At 38.8% G+C, this 17,642-nt stretch overlaps 1 protein-coding gene across 1 annotated transcript; it reads left to right on the forward strand.

Annotated features, from left to right (window-relative positions):
* The first annotated feature begins 4,852 nt into the window (after window positions 1-4,852).
* On the forward strand, window positions 4,853-7,664 carry LOC146308095 (tripartite motif-containing protein 16-like). Its single transcript, XM_084745905.1, has one exon. It carries the CDS (start codon window positions 4,895-4,897, stop codon window positions 6,578-6,580), a length of 1,686 nt encoding a protein of 561 aa, XP_084602031.1. The 5' UTR covers window positions 4,853-4,894; the 3' UTR covers window positions 6,581-7,664.
* The last annotated feature ends 9,978 nt before the right edge of the window (window positions 7,665-17,642 follow it).

Here is a 17,642-nt window from a genome sequence, read left to right on the forward strand (position 1 = left end):
GAGAATGTTCAAGCTGCAGTCAGTAGAAAGCCAGAAATGTTTGACTTTTGAGTCTCATCTTCAGGTGGACGGCTTCCTGTCTGTCCCGAGCCACTCCCACTAAATGAACACAGGCAGACGCTCACGCTTCATTTGCACACACAGAAGTTTTCCTACTGGAGTGCGTTGGCTCACTTCACTTAATTTTCAGTTATCTTGTCTGAGACACATTTAAGAAAAACTTATTTTACAATCCACAAAAAGCTACTGTGAATAACTTTGAGGATGTGAACGAACAAAAAATAATATTTATGTTAATGTACAAAACTGATAGAGACAGAGGAGTACAAAAGCTAAAGTAGTGCTACCTAACATTAGCCAATAGATCTGGTATTGGTAGTACCTTTATAATAATTACAAGGTATTGTTTATTTTACAGTAACAGGTATCACGACGGTGGTTATCAACTTGTTTTGATAATTCAGACTTTCTTCTTCAGACGCACATAAAAAGGGGCGTTTGTTGAGTCATCTTCCACACAAAGAGAAGCGACTGCAAGCCGACCACTTCAGTCAAAACGATCAAGTTGTTACAGTTAAGAGCTATGGAAAATATAAAAAAGATACTACATAAGTAAGGCAGGAGAAGAAGAATGCTGTCAGAAAATTACTGACTGACTAAATGTGATCTTAATGCTGCCATTAACTTTTAACATGACTGCACATTAAACAGTTAAACCTGACCAGGTTATGAGTTCAGCATAAGTTACCATGGTGATCTATCCAAGCTAAAGGAGAGCCACCTTTGTGACACCAAAACCTCTGGCATTAGACTCAACGTACCTCGCTAAGACATTAATTTTGCTTTGTAGTTTCACCCCTGTGCTCACCTAGTAATCTTCCACTCACCCTGCCTCTGCTCACTTCACCTGTCAGCCACTCCCACCTCATCACCCCACTCCACTCACCTGGTCTCACAGCTGCAGCTCATCTGCAGTCAACCCAGTATATAAGCCTCTCCACTTTGCTCACTTGTTACCAGATTCTTCTTTGTTTTCTCCATGCAAGACTTCCCAGCACTCATTCCCAGACCGATTCCCTGTTGCCAACCCTGCTTGCCTCTGACTCTCCTGTCTTGTCTGAATCCCAGAAAACACCTCAGCTTTCTGTCCAGCCAAAATGCTTGATTCTGCTGGGTCAGACAGTCTGGCAGTCTACCCCTCTGTGGAGTAGACGTTACACTAGTTTTGTCAGAATTGCAAGAGACACATAAAATACCATTATAGATTTTGATAATGCATGTCATTGCAGAATATAACAAACAACGGAGACTGAATTCCTGACAGATAAGATGAGCTTTATTGCTACAAGGCCTGTTCAGATTGTCAACACAAACAACTATCCACGATGTCAGTGTTGTTGAGATGGGTGATTGAGTTGGGATTTGTGGCCTGTATGTTTTGAAAGCATGAAAGCTAAAGAAAAAGAAACTATTATATCAAAATGGAGGCTAGAAAATCTCAGGGAAAAATATGTTTTCACCAGTGAGACAAGAAACAATATTGAACTGGGCCCATCGATGACAAACACAAAATGAGAAAAACTACAGGCTTACCTGTCCCAGAAGATAAAAAATAACACAGTGCACTATTTGATCTGCCTTCCTTGACATCGACACACTTATTCTTTTGCTGTAATATCGCATTAGCTTGTAAGACAATCAGGATGACTGACATGGATGACTATGATCACACGGCTACAGCACCTCTCCTCTCTGTCAGTGCAGCTCCACCATACACACACATACAGTACGTACAGACAGAGTGAGCTCAGTACAGTTCTTTTATCCTGTCTGTCTCATGCGTTGATTTGTTCATCAGCAGGATGTTTCATAAAGTCACCCCACATCCCAACTTGAATTTTGGTTCTTTTTTCCATGCATTCCTCCACCTCATATTTCAACATGAAAAGTTATAAAAGCACATTAAGACAAATTCTGCCTATAAAAGCTCACTTTTTAAACTATGTTTGGTTCAGTTTTAGTCTTAGGCTTAGGCAGGCTTTACCTGCATGACAATCATCCTGACTCACAAATTCACATCAACATGATATGATAACTATGATTAAAAAAAAGTTCCATCAGTGCAACTGATCACATGACAGATAAGACAAATGATTGTTCATTGATAAATGTCTTATACAGATTAATTTGATTTAAACAGTGATTACTATAGTTGCATATATTATGTAAACTAGTTTCAAACAAATTCAGAGTTAACAAGAGTAAACAAGCTTTCTGAAATAGGTCCCTGTGCTATCTGTGAAAAAGGCCTCATCCTGTCTCAGTGGGAAAACTGAGCCAAGGGGGACACCTGGTGGTGAAAGACATGTCCAACCAAACTAAACAACAAAAGGGGCCAGGAGTGGAGACAGATATTTGAAAATAGTCCTTTCATCTGCTCCTTCCCTGACTGGATCTTGTCCTGATGTTAAAACTGTGGTAGGCAATTTTTTTTGGCAATGATGTCATAATAACAATTCAACATATTGTAAATCAAGTGGTCTGAGACAGAACTAGACTTCTGCACCTCCTCTTGGTTCTGTTTTCAGGCTATGGGAAATCTGGCCAGGGATGGTAGATTTAAACCAATCACTGGTCATCTCAGACCAAGGCCTCCTATTGGCTGTTCTACTATTGCAGCTGCACGTCCACATTCCTTTGGTGAGACCTGCGACCAATGACAGAAACTCCTGTAAGAACAGTTGCTATAAAATGGGATTATCAGAACGAGAGTCTTAGAGTCCAGCTGATGAAAAACATACTTCAGCCTTTTGACCTTAACTTCAGTTGCGTTCATTTACGTCTGTCACAGGGCCGAGAGGACGGGGCCGAGCTGAGACACAGCCGACAGACAGCTGCTCTGAGCCCAGTGAAACACCGGTGTCGCTCTGATGCCGACTCCTTTATTTGCAGCTCACAATCTATGATTTAAACATTTGGGATTAAAAGCTGATTTATTTTCACTCTTGCTTCTCAATCCTCTGCAGCAGCAGAGGAAGAAGACATCGCAGACACGAAACTGGCCAGACGGGAGCTCAGCGTTTGTTTCTTAAAACTTTTAGGGTTAAAAAAGTGGATTTATGTTCACGTTATCTTCATGATACTTGTGATTTACACCCCTAATTTTGTATGGTTGTATAATTCCATTATTTTCAGTGCTGTCATTTCTCTTTACTCACCTTTAAATAACTCAAGACATGAGTCTGTATCTTTTGACAGATTAAAATGTACAATAAGTAATCCAGGCCAACAAGTAGGTACCTCCACCACAGAGTGTGTGTGTGTGTGTGTGTGTGTGTGTGTGTGTGTGTGTGTGTGTGTGTAAGTGTGTGTGTGTGTGTTTTCAGACTATTATCCAAAGTTTAAAAATCTGAGTAATTTAGTGCTGTTTGCTAGCCCTGATCATGGATAGCGAGCTAACTAATATTAGCTTTATTTAACCTGTTGCACTCATGACCTCAGATATCTCACACCAAGCCTTGTTGTTCTTGTCCTTATTTTTATGACTCATGTTTGCAGTCGTATCACAAGTTGCATTTGTATTTTGTTGATAAGCTTCTCCTCGTCCATGTTTTGATGAGCCAAGCAATGACGCTGGAAATCATAGTCAGTGAAACAACACCTCTTTAGGACCTCATGGATGCTCTTGCCAGCTGCCTGTCAAGAAACGTTTGGCCCAGAACTCCCTTTACCAGGCTCATTATGGTTATATCATGGCAATTTATTATTTTATCCATTTGATTGATTATTACTAATACATTTCTTCAATAAAATATTGTCCCATGGGGAAAATCTTTACCTTTTTACTTTTTGTTGCTCTCTTAAAAGAGGCACTGTGGCTATAGAAAAATCTGCTGTGGTCGCCCTCCTCCCCATTTGATGCTTCAAAGTCAAAACTAGTTCGGAGTGGGAGCATCAAGGCAGTTTGACATGTGTCCAGATGTTTTCAGTGCATGTTCTGCCATTTTGAACAATGGCTGTGCATTAAAACTCCAGCTACAGATGCTTTTAGTGCATGTTGGCCTTATGTGTCATGCTATTCTAGTCTCAGATTATACAACTATACATTTTGCATCTACTAATATAAATGAATTAAGGAACGTTTTTCAATTTGAACTGCATTTGTTACTTGACTGGAATTGACTTGTTTTGAATGTAGCAAAAATATGTATGATGCCAGTAATGCATACCAATAAAGAAAAAAAATGTTTTCCTGTTCATAAAGTGAGAATAAACCCTGGAGAACATGAAGAGTTCAAAGGTAGGTCAGTATCAGCACCAACACTTTCTGTATTTTTCTGCCTGGGCAGGTCAAGAAACTGTTTACAGTTAATGAAGTAGTTAGATGGAACAGATTTGTTAAATCATGTCACAGCTGCTCCAAACAGAGCAAAGCCTACCAAAGAATGAGTGGTCTGGGTCAACACATCAACCTAAAACTGACTTAATATCTGAGCAAGGTAAGCTTAAATTGTGTATTGTGTGAGCAGAATGGACTTTAAGGGGAATTATTATTCAGTTTGGAGTCTCAAACATTTCACAGACAACAGGAATACTTGACTTGCTTGAATGACTCCTCCCACTGCAATGTATCAAAGCCTCTCCCTCCTCTTCCTGCTTTCAGCAGCCAGTCCCATTCAGGTCATGTGTTTCCTGCTTTCTGACAACCACAGATCTGTAAGTTTACAGATGGGTGTAACAAACATGCTGTGAAGTGTAAGTGCTGTTAAGCCCCATTCAAGGCCTATCAGTGAGTGAACATGAAACTGAAACTCAGTGTTCATCTGGATTGCTCTTGTTTTTTCCTGTATGAGAAAGTGAAACTATTTGACATTCAGTGTCTCTGGGACATGAAATGGCGCAGCAAAGAACTCAGATGGACCAGGAAAAATTCTGCTGTTCAATCTGTTTGGATCTACTGAGGGATCCGGTGACTATTCCCTGTGGACACAGCTACTGCACGAACTGTATTAAACACTACTGGGATGAAGAGGATCAGAAAGAAATCCCCAGCTGTCCTCAGTGCAGACAGACCTTCATACCGAGGCCTGCTCTGGTGAAAAACACCATGTTAGCAGATTTAGTGGAGGAACTGAAGAAGACAGGACTCCAAGCTGCTCCAGCTGATCACTGCTATGCTGGACCAGGGGATGTGGCCTGTGATTTCTGCACTGGAAGAAAGCTGAAAGCTGTCAGGTCGTGTCTGCAGTGTCTGGTTTCTTACTGTGAGCAACACCTCCAGCCTCACTATGAATCCCCTGCCTTTGAAAAACACAAGCTGGTCGACCCCTCCAAGAAGCTTCAGGAGAACATCTGTACTCATCACAATGAGGTAATGAAGATTTTCTGTCGCACTGATCAGCAGTGTATCTGTTATCTCTGCTCCATGGATGAACATAAAGGACATGACACAGTTTCAGCTGGAGCAGAACGGACTGAGAGGCAGAGAGAGCTCGAGGTGAGTCAGCAAAAACTCCAGCAGAGAATCCAGGACAGAGAGAAAGATGTGAAGGTGCTTCAGCAGGAGGTGGAGGCTATCAATCACTCTGCTGATAAAGCAGTGAGGGATAATGAAAATATGTCCACTGAGTTGGTCCGTCTAATCAAGAAAAGAGACTCTGATGTGAGGCAGCAAATCAGATCTCGGCAGAAAACCGAAGTGAGTCGAGTCAAAGAGCTTCAGGAGAAGCTGCAGCAGGAGATCATTGAACTGAGGAGGAAAGATGCTGAGCTGAAGAAGCTCTCACACACTGATGACGACACCCAGTTTCTCCACAATTATCACTCACTTTCAAATCATACTGACACTAAAGACTCATCCAGCATCAATATCCGTCCAGTACAACACTTTGAGGTTGTGACAGCTGCTGTGTTAAAAGTCAAAGATAAACTACAGGACATTCTTAGTGATGTGTGGACAAAGATTTCACAGACAGTGACTGAAGTGGATGTTTTACTGCCACAACCAGAACCCAAGACCCGAGATGAGTTCTTAAAATATTCATGTGAAATCACACTGGATCCAAACACAGCACACACACATCTGTTATTATCTGAAGGGAACAGGAAAACAAGGTTCAATGAATTAGCTGCAGTTGCACTGGCGATAAAAGCAATGTATGGCTTTCAACATGTAATGCCCATTTCCCTCAGGAGGTTTCAGGTCCTGAGTGAAAAGAGTCTGACTGGATGTTGTTACTGGGAGGTGGAAAGGAGTGGGTTAGTTTCAGTAGCAGTTGCATACAAGAATATTTGTTACACAAACGAATGTAGATTTGGAACCAATGACGAGTCCTGGACTTTGGAATGTTCAGATGACAGTTATGAATTCATACATAACAGCATCAGCACTTCCATCTCAGGTCCTCAGTCCTCCAGAATAGGAGTGTACCTGGATCACAGTGCAGGTATTCTGTCCTTTTACAGCGTCTCTGAAACCATGACTCTCCTCCACAGAGTCCAGACCACATTCACTCAGCCGCTCTATGCTGGACTTGGGCTTCATTGTAGATCCACAGCTGAGTTGTGTGAGTTAAAGTAGTGAGATTTTTTTCTCTCTATTTGACTTGATAATCACACCATGTAGGCAGTATGCCTTCTTCTGCCTTTGATTTTCTGTTGAAGTTTAAGTTTTGGGAGGTGAGAGAGAGTTTTTGCCATTAAAATATAGATGCATATATTGAAGGTATTTACTGCAGTGTTGAAAGTATAAAAAGTATATGTAGAAAGATTGAACCATTCATATACCAGGAATGACTGATTATATGTGAACAAAATCATTCAATTAAGTACATTTTTTCTCTCCAGTAAGTATTTCTTTTGAGTTAATTTACAAGAATACCAGACCTACTTGAGATACTTAGAAGCAACTACTGTAGAATGTCTTATGTTGTTGTCCCAGGAAACATAAAGAGCTGGAGAGGCTCAAAGTCTCAAAACAACAAAACAAACATCAAAATTCACAACATGAGTGAAAAAAAAAAAGAGGTTCTTATGAATAAAAACTACACAGCCACAGTGCGCCTGTACCTAACTTGAGACTGCTGTTAAGGCCACAATCCTTAGACACACACATAAACAGTAACCTAAAAAAGATCTTCTTCTTTGAAGCTTAATTTTGTTCTCATCACAATGAGGTGATGAAGATTTTCTGATGATTGAGCTACTGATCAACAGTATATCTATTATCTTTGTATATAGTTTAATAAGAGCAGGTTATTGACAGGTATGCACATTTTCTAAAAAAAAAAAGACTAAAGTAATAATAAAAACAATTTCAATATATATGAAACATTAAGATAAAAATACACATCTGCATATTGAACTATTTTGATAGTTAATCATTTATCCATCCATCATCAACTGCTTATCCAAAGTCTGGTTGTGGAGGTAACAGTTCCAACAGGTGACCCCAGGCATCCCTTTTCTGACTACGTAAACCAGCTCTAACTGGGGGATCCCGAGGGGTTCCCAGGCCAGGGTGGAGATATAATCCCTTCATTTAGTCCTCGGTCTGCCCCATGACCCCCTCTCAGCTGGACCTGCCCTCTGGCTAAGCTCTCTTTTAGTCACAATGACGCGGTAAAGTGAATGCAAAACCGCTCCCGCTGCTCCGATTCTGCGGCCCATCTCGCGCCCCATTGTAACCCTATTACACAGCCGTCAAAATCTGACAAATCATTTTACGAAATTCATTTGAATGGTCCAATGTGTAAGATTTTTACGGTAATTTATTGGCAGAATATGGCAGAAATTGATTATAATATTTTTGAGTGTTTTCAGCAGTGTATAATCACCTGGAAATAGGAATTGTTGTGTTTTTGTTACTTTGGAGTGAATCCCAAATAGAGGAAGCATGTCCTCCTCCGTGGAGTCCGCCATGTTTTACTCCCATGTTTCTGCATTAACTCAGAAAGGAAAAACCAGACACTGATTCTAGATACGTTTTGTTTTTTTGTTTTACATCCACCATTGGTTCTCCTGCATGCTTGGAATGGGATAGTGAGACAAGGTGTTTGCAATCTGCAAGCCTATCACTAGATGCCAGTGGTCCTTTAAGGAAAACAATCTGATTATTTAACTTTACTTTTGTGAACAGTATAATCAAATGAATCCTTTCTTGTTGAGTAGAAGGATTACATTGACGGGAAGCAACCGTATCTATATCTTAAATACAGAAGAATCTAGAAGTAATATTTAATATGTACAATCTGCATGATGTTGTGATGTTATGTTATGTTATGATTATTGTGAGTTTAATTCATCAAATCTAAGTCCAAATCTCTGGATCAGAAATGTGTAATATTTCTGTCCTGTGAAAACAACTTGTCTCCAAAACTGGTGATTTAGAATTTTTCAATAAAACTAAAGGAGGAGGAGTGCTTGTTTTTGAGTTGAGACTACCCTCTTCTTCCTTTAGCCAAATAAACCATTCACAAAGTCACTGGATAATCTGAAAAATGCATTGCCACAAAATTGAAAATGTGGCTGTTTTTCTCCTTAAAAGTTGCCATTTTGGAGATAAGTGTTTTTTTATTTGGCAGCAGTGATATGTAAATGTATGTTTGTGTCTTCATCTGACTGTAAGTACTAAACTCAGGTCTTACTACAAGTGTATTAGAACAGTTTAACAGAAGTGTAAGTGTATCATAAAGAACTGTATAAGACGTCTGTGTGTTTGAATAAATCAGTACTGTTTGGAGCCTCTGGGTGTCACTGCAGGACTGTGTCTCTCTCAGCTCTGACTCCAGTCAAAACTCAGTGTGTAGTGTCACTGTGGGAACAGAGGATGGCAGCTCTCATGGCACCGAAACATCTGAACAGGCTTCACTGCTCATATTTTCTCATATATTCCTGCATCTTCACCTGACAGTGCAATTTGAAGACACTTGAGGATGTGACTTTTCCCCAGACACACACACAGTCCTCACTCCATCTATGAAGAACCTGATTTTTATTCATTTATTTTCCCACTTGTTTGTTGTTTGTTTGTTTTTTTGCCCGACGAGTACATCGGGCTGGTAAAAGCCAAAATTACACCATTTTTAATGTATATATTTTTGATTCATAGCTTTAAATCCACATTCACATTTAAACTAACCAATCAACTTCTAACATGTCCTTATTTATAGAGTTTCTTCATTCTTAGGTGGCATTAGCTTATTTGTGGTTATTTATTTTATTACAATACACAGAATAAAATAATTACATTATATATAGATATATTTCTTCCAGCATGTTCTCTAATTATCATTTGTTCTCTGAGAGTTCTCACATTATTCTAAAATATCAGGCTTCTATAATTGCACATACAGGGGGAGAGCATAACATGTACACCACTGAATCCACGTAAAACCTTTTACTGCACTTATTAGTACCACAGGAGGACAGTAACAAAGTACACTTACATGAGTTCTGTACTTTGGTACATCTTTCCAAGTGTTCATCACAACAGTAAAAACACAGTAAATCACAGTAAACTACCCCGATGCTTTCAGTCCAGTTCAAAGAGTTTGCTGCATTTTGTGAAACCGTTAAATTTGAAACTGGCGGTTTCAATGATAGCAGATAAGGATGACGATTACTCACACCCATGGCTATATCTGAAGTACATGTTTGAGATTTTTAAATGAATACAGATTCATATTGTGGCATAATAATGTTTGTCTTAATGTTTGCTCTTTTTACTGCACACAAATGTATTCACTACCAACAAAAATTCACTATCTTTCATGTAAAAGCAGGTCGAGGTGTGTAAACCCTTTGTTTAATTCCAGATAAACATTTTAAACAAAGTTGTCTGTGCTTGCAGCAGTTACAGTTCTTATACTATGATTTTTATGGATCTTTCTGTGAAGTTGGCTGCAGGTCCTGTGTGAATCCTGTGCTGACACATAATGTTACTAATAGTTAGCTAGCGAAAATGCCAAGTTAACTTTCCTGACTAAAGTCCTTTTAGATATGCATCTTTTAATCTAGTCAAATACAGCATTATTAGTAGAGATGGGTACCAAAACCTGATATTAAATAGAGTCCCAGTCTAAATAATTAAATATAACAGCATTGATAAAAATATGAAAAAGAAAATGCTCTTGAAAACATCTGTATGTTGCACAGAAAGCGCTCCAGGATTTGAACTGAAGTAAAAATTTGAGTGAACAGCTTTAACTTGTATTGGAGTAATATTTGATCAGGAGCGTGTATACTTTGAGGACAGATAAATACGAGTAAACACTTAAAGGCCCTGAAAACTCTACTTCTGCAACTGTAGCAGAAGTAAAGTTTGAACATATTTGTTTTGCAGGTTTGAAGAGTGCAGGGCTCACACTGAGGTCACAAACTTGCATGCACCAATCATAGCAATATTTGAATCAGAATTTGATGGCATTTGTTAGCAAACAGCTATTTACTGTGTAAAGACATCATGGACTGATGGTTTCCTGATTAGAGAACGAAGTCACAGTCCCTCTGTGTGCATTGTAATCTGAGCTTTTCTGGTCTTTAAAAAGTTTTCAATATGGCGGCTTGGTATGCTACACTACGCTCTGCGCTACACGAATTGACTGGCCAGGCACTTCAGCGCTTATTTTCACCGAATGAAAGTGACGTACGCAGTTCATACCACTTGGCAAGATAAGGAGGACATTGCCAAAATTTCAAAAAGTGTTGTATGTGAGAATTATTTCAAAAGGCAAGAGTCAACTTCTATTAATTATACATTTTCAATTACATAATTTTTTTAAAAATAACACTCTCTTCCACCGACACCTGGGTCATGTCACTTCACCTTGACCAGGCTGAATTCTGGGTGAAAACAAGTGCTGTTTAAGTACCAGAGGCAAATACAGAAGACTGGTGTCATTCACATACACATTAATGTTGGCAGTGTAATTAGTTTACCATAATGCCACAGTGGACAGATGACTAAATCAGCAAAATAGTGTTTTAAAAAGTGGCAGATATCAGAAATATATCACCTGGAGATTCAGTAAGGTACTTGCACATGACAATATATATCACCTCCAGCCACTAGGTGGAGTCATTCCTCAATTTGATGACGGCAGACACTCACTAACTCCTATTCTTTATTTATTTTCTATGTAATGATGCTGATTATTGATCGGCAAAGACAGCATGATTGTTCACTTGACTGCCTCCAGGATTTGGGCTCCTAATAGCTCAACTGTGATGCGATTTTTCTTATTTTATGGATTTAAACTGGTAAAGACTTTGGAATTTGCTTTGACCACCAGTCATATTAGAGAGGTTGTTTTCAGGGGCAAAGTTGGATGCCTGGATGGGTTGCTTCGGCCCATAGAGAGGCGAAGTCAAGCCCCCTCCGCAGACCACCGAGGGACCTAACTATGGAGAAAATATGAATGGCAGTCTATGGCGAGAGAAATTATTTTTTGATTCCGTTTGAACCGTGCCACAAATTACACATGATGTTTGTCAGTTTTAAAGATAATTTTACAAGTCAAGAAAGTCTCAGTTTTGTGTGAAACCACTCACTCGTCTCGCACAATATACATCACCAACACCAATCTCACTGCCTCTTGTAACGTTATCTTTATCCAGCGACTCCTGGTGGTTTTATCAGCTGTAAACAGAAAGAACAAGTAAGACCCGCTGTTGTGTGACTACAAACACTGTAGCTTCAACGGCTAACGTTAACTTTTGTAAGGAGAAAGTCCTGACACCTAAGCAACTGCAGGGTGTGTGGTTTTTCTAATTATCTTAACAGTCTGGCACTTCAACAGTTTGATGACAAATGGCGACTTTTTTGACTTGTAAACTTATGCTTTAAATTGACAAACATCATATGTGTGATTCGTGGCACAGTTCAAATGGGATTTCAGAAAACGGACGTGACTTCACCTCTTTGTACCATCTGTGGCTCCAACTTGCTCTACTCTGCTGTATTCATTTCTGAGTGCTAGGGTGTTACATATTTCATCTTTATAGTAGTAAAAGAGACAAAAAGACATCAGAATGTGTCAAAGACAGAGAGACAGGTAAAAATTCTGAGAAGGCAGATAAAAAGTATAAAAACTGAGCAGACAGACTACAATAATAATTTCCTTTAAAATTTGTTTAAGCAAACTCCTGAGCATTAATGGAAGAATAGACAGAGGAGCGTCAGCAACATTTAAGACTTTGATTTGGCCTTAAAAGGATCTTAGTCTCCAAAAAAAGTCACTTAAATTTGTACCTTAAAAGTGTCCATATTAACATTTGATGGTTTCTCTACCTTAAAGCATGACTGACATGAGACTCCATTGGGGTTTTAAAAGTTTAAATTTGATTCGATTCATCCGTACAACCAATAAAATTACTGCTGTAACACTGCTAACAGCATGTTAAATCACCTTTTTTTTGGCTGCTATCTCTCAGTCTCTCTGTCAAATCTGCATCAGTTCCACATCGGAGGCCCCCAGGCGGACTTAGATAATGCTCTCCATATTTACAGTGGCAGGAGGATTGGGAGGTTTTTGACTAGATCCCATTTGTGTGAACCTATTAGTGCTGAGCGCTCTGAGCTCCCTCTGATACGCCTCTGAGATTAGGCAATGGTATTACTGTAAGAGGATCGACTCGCCTCGAGGTGAGGGCCGAATATACAGAGAGGGAGAGACAGAGAGAGAGAGAGGAACACACACAAAGACGGGAACATGCTCACACAGATAGGACCACACACTCCCCGAAAAAAAAAAAAAAAAAAATCAGGACCTGGCAGTGAGAGCGGGGAAGAGATAGAGGGAGGAACACACACACGCACACACACACTTCAGACTGAAGAACTGAAACCAAGGACCTGCAATGATAACGATGGTAATGAGAGAAAGTGTGTGTGTGTGTGTGTGTCTGTGTGTGTGTGTGTGTGTGTTAACCTCTTCTGTTCTGTTTGGAGGAGAGAACCAAAAACCTGGCCCATCCCAATGTGCATAAAATTAATTTCAAAAGAAAAGAGACCTGATCCAAAGCTCTCCATTCATTAAAAGGGAAAGTGCTACAAAAATACATTTCTTTTTTTCTGAATCTCACAGCTCAAAGTTTTCCTCCTGTAATGATATGAGCTGCTCTGGGATCAGATCTGAGAACTGATACAGGTATCGAATTGCTTGCATGCTTTGTAATGTTACTGTAAATGAAATTATCACCATGATCACCAAATAATTAGTGCAGTAGTAATAGTAAAATATTTAATCAAACCTCACAAAGTGAACTGTATACAGCAGAAGTGTCCTTAGACTTGAAAATACTTGATATTTCCCCCGAAGCCTGAGCCCACAATTAATTTTCTGAATCAACTAACATGAGTTCTATTAATTCCCAGCAAGTCGACACTTAATTGCCACAATGCCCAGATCCACTTTGTTTGAGCCAATCTGACAACATCCAGTTGTAGGAAAGAACTATGATGAACTAGTGTGACGTTAGTGAGCTCTAGTTGGGAAAATTGAAACCAAAGATAATTTTGTTCATGTACAAAAAGTACAAGATGGTCAACAAGAAATTATTAAATGTGCATTGTTTTCTTTTGCGTGTGGCCTACTTTTAATTTTTTACAAGATTAATTAACTTTATGGATCGTTTTACAACACAGGGTTGTATAATAAAGTTAATTGTAGTTCTTTTTAAGCTAATCATAATAACAAAAACGTTCACAAAGAATATATATGCAGCATGGATAAATAAAAATTATTAGAATATAAATTGTAAATGATAAAAACTCGTGTCACCACTCGTGTTGTGATTGGTAGGACTATTTATCTTTTACATAAAAATTTCAAGCAAAGGAATGTAAGGATCTGTAAGACACTAATGTGTAGCGCTGTAGTTTAAGTAGGAATGGTAAATTAGTGCTATGCGTGCATGCATGAAGTAAATTTGTACATGTGCATGTATGTACTTCATGCTACCTCTGCAGAAGTTATTGCCCCACTTGGGCCCCTCAGTCAAAAAAGGCTGGATCACAGAGACCAGAGAATTCATTTTTAAGAGTTTTTTTTAAACCCGAAAGTACAAAGTGATCTCTCCATTAGCTTACAGTGAGTAATCTAATTAGGTTTTTTTTTTTTTCTTTTTTGAGGTATCTGAGTGAGTAAAAGAAAAGTCAGCTTCTCTCCCAAAGACCTCAGTGTCACAGGCTTGTCTTGGATTGAGAGGAGGAAGAGGAGATGCAGAGACAGAGGATGATGATGTATGTGTCACACAGAGTAAATGCATTTAGGAGTAGATGAAAGCTACACCTCTGGACTTCAGGAAATTGAATCTTCATGGCTGCTGCTGGACCTCAGTAATAAAATATTTTCCCTGGTTGTAATAACCCTGGATGGATGTTTCTCGGGTTGAATTGACCCCCTGTCTAAGTTCTGTCACTGTCTGGTCGGCTGTTTACACCTGGCACGAATGTTGCATCTCAACATGCACCTTGGACAGCTCTTAAGTGCAGGTGTGATCCAGTCGCTCAGACCACATTCAGAGGTGGTCTGGGACACATGTGACCAGATTCTATCGGCAGTGTGCCCTGGGCCACACTGAAGGACCGCCTACTCAAATGATGTCCTCCAAGTCCTACATTTGCTTTACTGTAATGCAAATTACATGTTTTGGCTCTTAGCAGACGATTTCACCATTGAACTAGAGACCGACAGCATCCAATTTTTTAAAAAGTCACACAGTTTAGAGTCACTGAGTGAGGAAAATCTTAAATATATCTTGCAAAATGGCTATGACACATTCTTTATCAGTTGTGTCCTCTTGTAGATTCTGGATTAAATGCAATACATTAAGTTGTTTCTTTCCATGTCGTTGTGAATGAGGACCCTGGATAGTGATCTTAAAGATCCTAAAACACAAGAGTGTGTCATATGATTTTCCCCAATTCCTCTGCTGAGAAACAACCAGAAAGTATCCAAGTACTTTTAGTTATGCTTCATTTCAATTTAGGTCTTATTTTTGTAGTTTTTTCATTCCTTTTTGTATGTTATATAATTGTTCTCATCAAATTAGGGGCTTATGCTGACATCACAAAAACAAAGTCAGATGGGACAACAAACAGTTCATCCATTATTATTATTATTTAAACTTGACGGTAAAATTGAACGTGGGCTCCTGCAAAATGTCAGTAATAATCCCTCATTGTTACTGTACAGGAAGCTGAAACAGGAGGTCATGTATATACATATATATGTATGTATAAATATATATATATATATATATATATATATATATATATATATATATATATATATATATATATATATATATATATATATATATATGTATGTATGTATATATACACATATATGTATGTATGTATATATACACATATATATGTATATATATATTATTTTTGAGTCACAATTTCATTACCATATGTGCCAATCAATTTAAATGAAAAGAAAATTGTTTGAGACAATAATCAGATGTATGGGTTTCTAACAATATATATATATATATATGTATATATATATATATGTATATATATATATATATATATATATATATATATATATATATATATATATATATATATATATATATATATATATATATGTATATGTGTGTGTATACATTTTTCTCAGTTTTACAGTTACAGACATCTACTCCCTCTAAAAGATTATTAATGATTTGTTACGAGACAATAACTCAATCGGCAAACATTCAGCATTAATTTGAACTCTAATTTGAACTCTAGTTACAGGCTGAAATAGAAATGTCAATGGAAGACAACATGACTGCAGAGTTGTTGCCAGAAGAGCAAGTATTTCAGTTTTGCATGTTTCCTTAAAATCTGATGACAAGTTGTGGTAATTTTATGATTTATTACAGTATACATTACAAATTTCTCAAATTTTGTGTTTTTTCTTTTTGCTTAAGTTTTTTTTTTTTTTTTTTTAACCTATAATGCATCACAAAGAAGACAAGATGACATATGACTACAAGATAAGATTGTTTATCATATTTTGATTTTTGAAGTTTATCTTTAGGTGAACATTACCATAATGCATAATATTTCATGTTTTCGAAATCCTGAATGTCTCAATCAACACTTTGCTGCTTTGATTTTGCTGTGTGTGTGTGTGTGTTTGTGTGTGTGTGTGTGTGTGTGTGTGTGTGTGTGTGTGTGTGTGTGTGTGTGTGTGAGACGGTGAACCTCGGTCAGGAAGAGGAAGGTTGACGAGGAGGAAGTCAGAGACCCCCCTCCAGCAGAGGGAGAGAGCGCCGTGTCATAATTTATGCCTTAAAAAGCATGAATTTTTCAGTGCACAGTGGCAGAGATGGCACTTCATGTTTACGACAATCATTTCCTTAGTGAATGATTCATGTGGATGTGGCGCTTATGAATCTTTCAGGGAACAAACAGAAACACTGATGCTCAGAGCTTCAAGCTCCTTCGCTGGTTGCTGCTTCAACATCCAAACTGAGTGTCTGGGAACGGAACAAACAGTGAAGTGAGCGTGGGAATAATAACCCTCCCTGCCTCATTCTCACTTTTTTTTATTTCCAATGATTTATTTTCTAAGCACTTCTCAGGGTCACACGAATATTATACAGCTGAATAGATGCTGACAATTTGGATATTTTTCTTGAAGGTGGTGCAGCCAATCAGCATCCTGGGAGGGACTATTGGCAGCTAGAGGCGTGGTTTTAGGTGTGATGACAGCGAGAAGCATCTATGAAAGTGACTTGTCTTGAACAAACAGTGGAAGAGGTTAGCGTAGATACTGTGAGAGACAGTTATATCAGAACTGGAGTACTGCTTCATTGAAAGAAGAGCAAAGAACAACACTGAAGGCTTTTCTTGATGGAAAAGATGTTTTCACTCATCTTCCAATTGAAGAGTTTGATCTGATTGGTTTAAGTTAACCTGTGCTAGATGTGATAGACAGATGGTTCATCCGATCACCTGCCAAGCGTTTTTTGAAAGTGCTTGCCCTTTTCCAAACAGTTACTAAGGACAATTTCCCAGATGGTTCTGTGTAACAAACCATCTGGTGTGTCAAAATCCACCTTTGCCGTCTTGTGCCAGGGGCACAGGGGTATCCTGCCCCATCCTACCCCTTGCACCGGCAGTGCACAGCGGGATACACCTATCAGCTGTGCCGAAGTGCCCTGATTAATTCATGGGTGAGTTTAGGTCATTACATTAAACCAGTCAGAAAGTCAGCTCGTATCACCTTTAAGAACCAGGTGTGCCAGGAGTTCAAGCGAGGAGACAGATCTGCTGGTTTGAGAAGTGAAAGCATGAGCGCGCAATATATGGAGACAGCAGGATGTCTCCAAAGCAGGTTTAAAGTGTAAGGAGTTTGTTTTACATTAACATCTGTAAAAAGTAATACAATAAATGAACCATAAAAGTCGTCCAGATATTTAACTGGTTATGTTTTACACTGAAGCGCCTTGACATTATCATTATTATATCATTATCATCGTCACTATTATGCAGCTCTGCTGGCTGAGGAGTGGAGGAGAGAGCCGGTGTGGTCATGAGGAGACCCAGTCTGGCCACAAAGCTGCCATCTCAATCTGGCTCAGATGGGCCACCTGAGGTGCAGTTTCGTGGCCACCAACACTCCATCACCTTCCCTTTCTCA

This window comes from Lutjanus erythropterus, chromosome 20 (assembly GCF_056507025.1).
Source record: "Lutjanus erythropterus isolate fLutEry1 chromosome 20, fLutEry1.hap2, whole genome shotgun sequence".
In the NCBI taxonomy this organism is placed as follows: Eukaryota; Metazoa; Chordata; class Actinopteri; order Lutjaniformes; family Lutjanidae; genus Lutjanus; species Lutjanus erythropterus.

Coding starts and splice junctions, on each gene's coding strand:
- LOC146308095 (XM_084745905.1), top strand. CDS start 4,895: ATGGCGCAGCAAAGAACTCAGATGGACCAGGAAAAATTCTGCTGTTCA.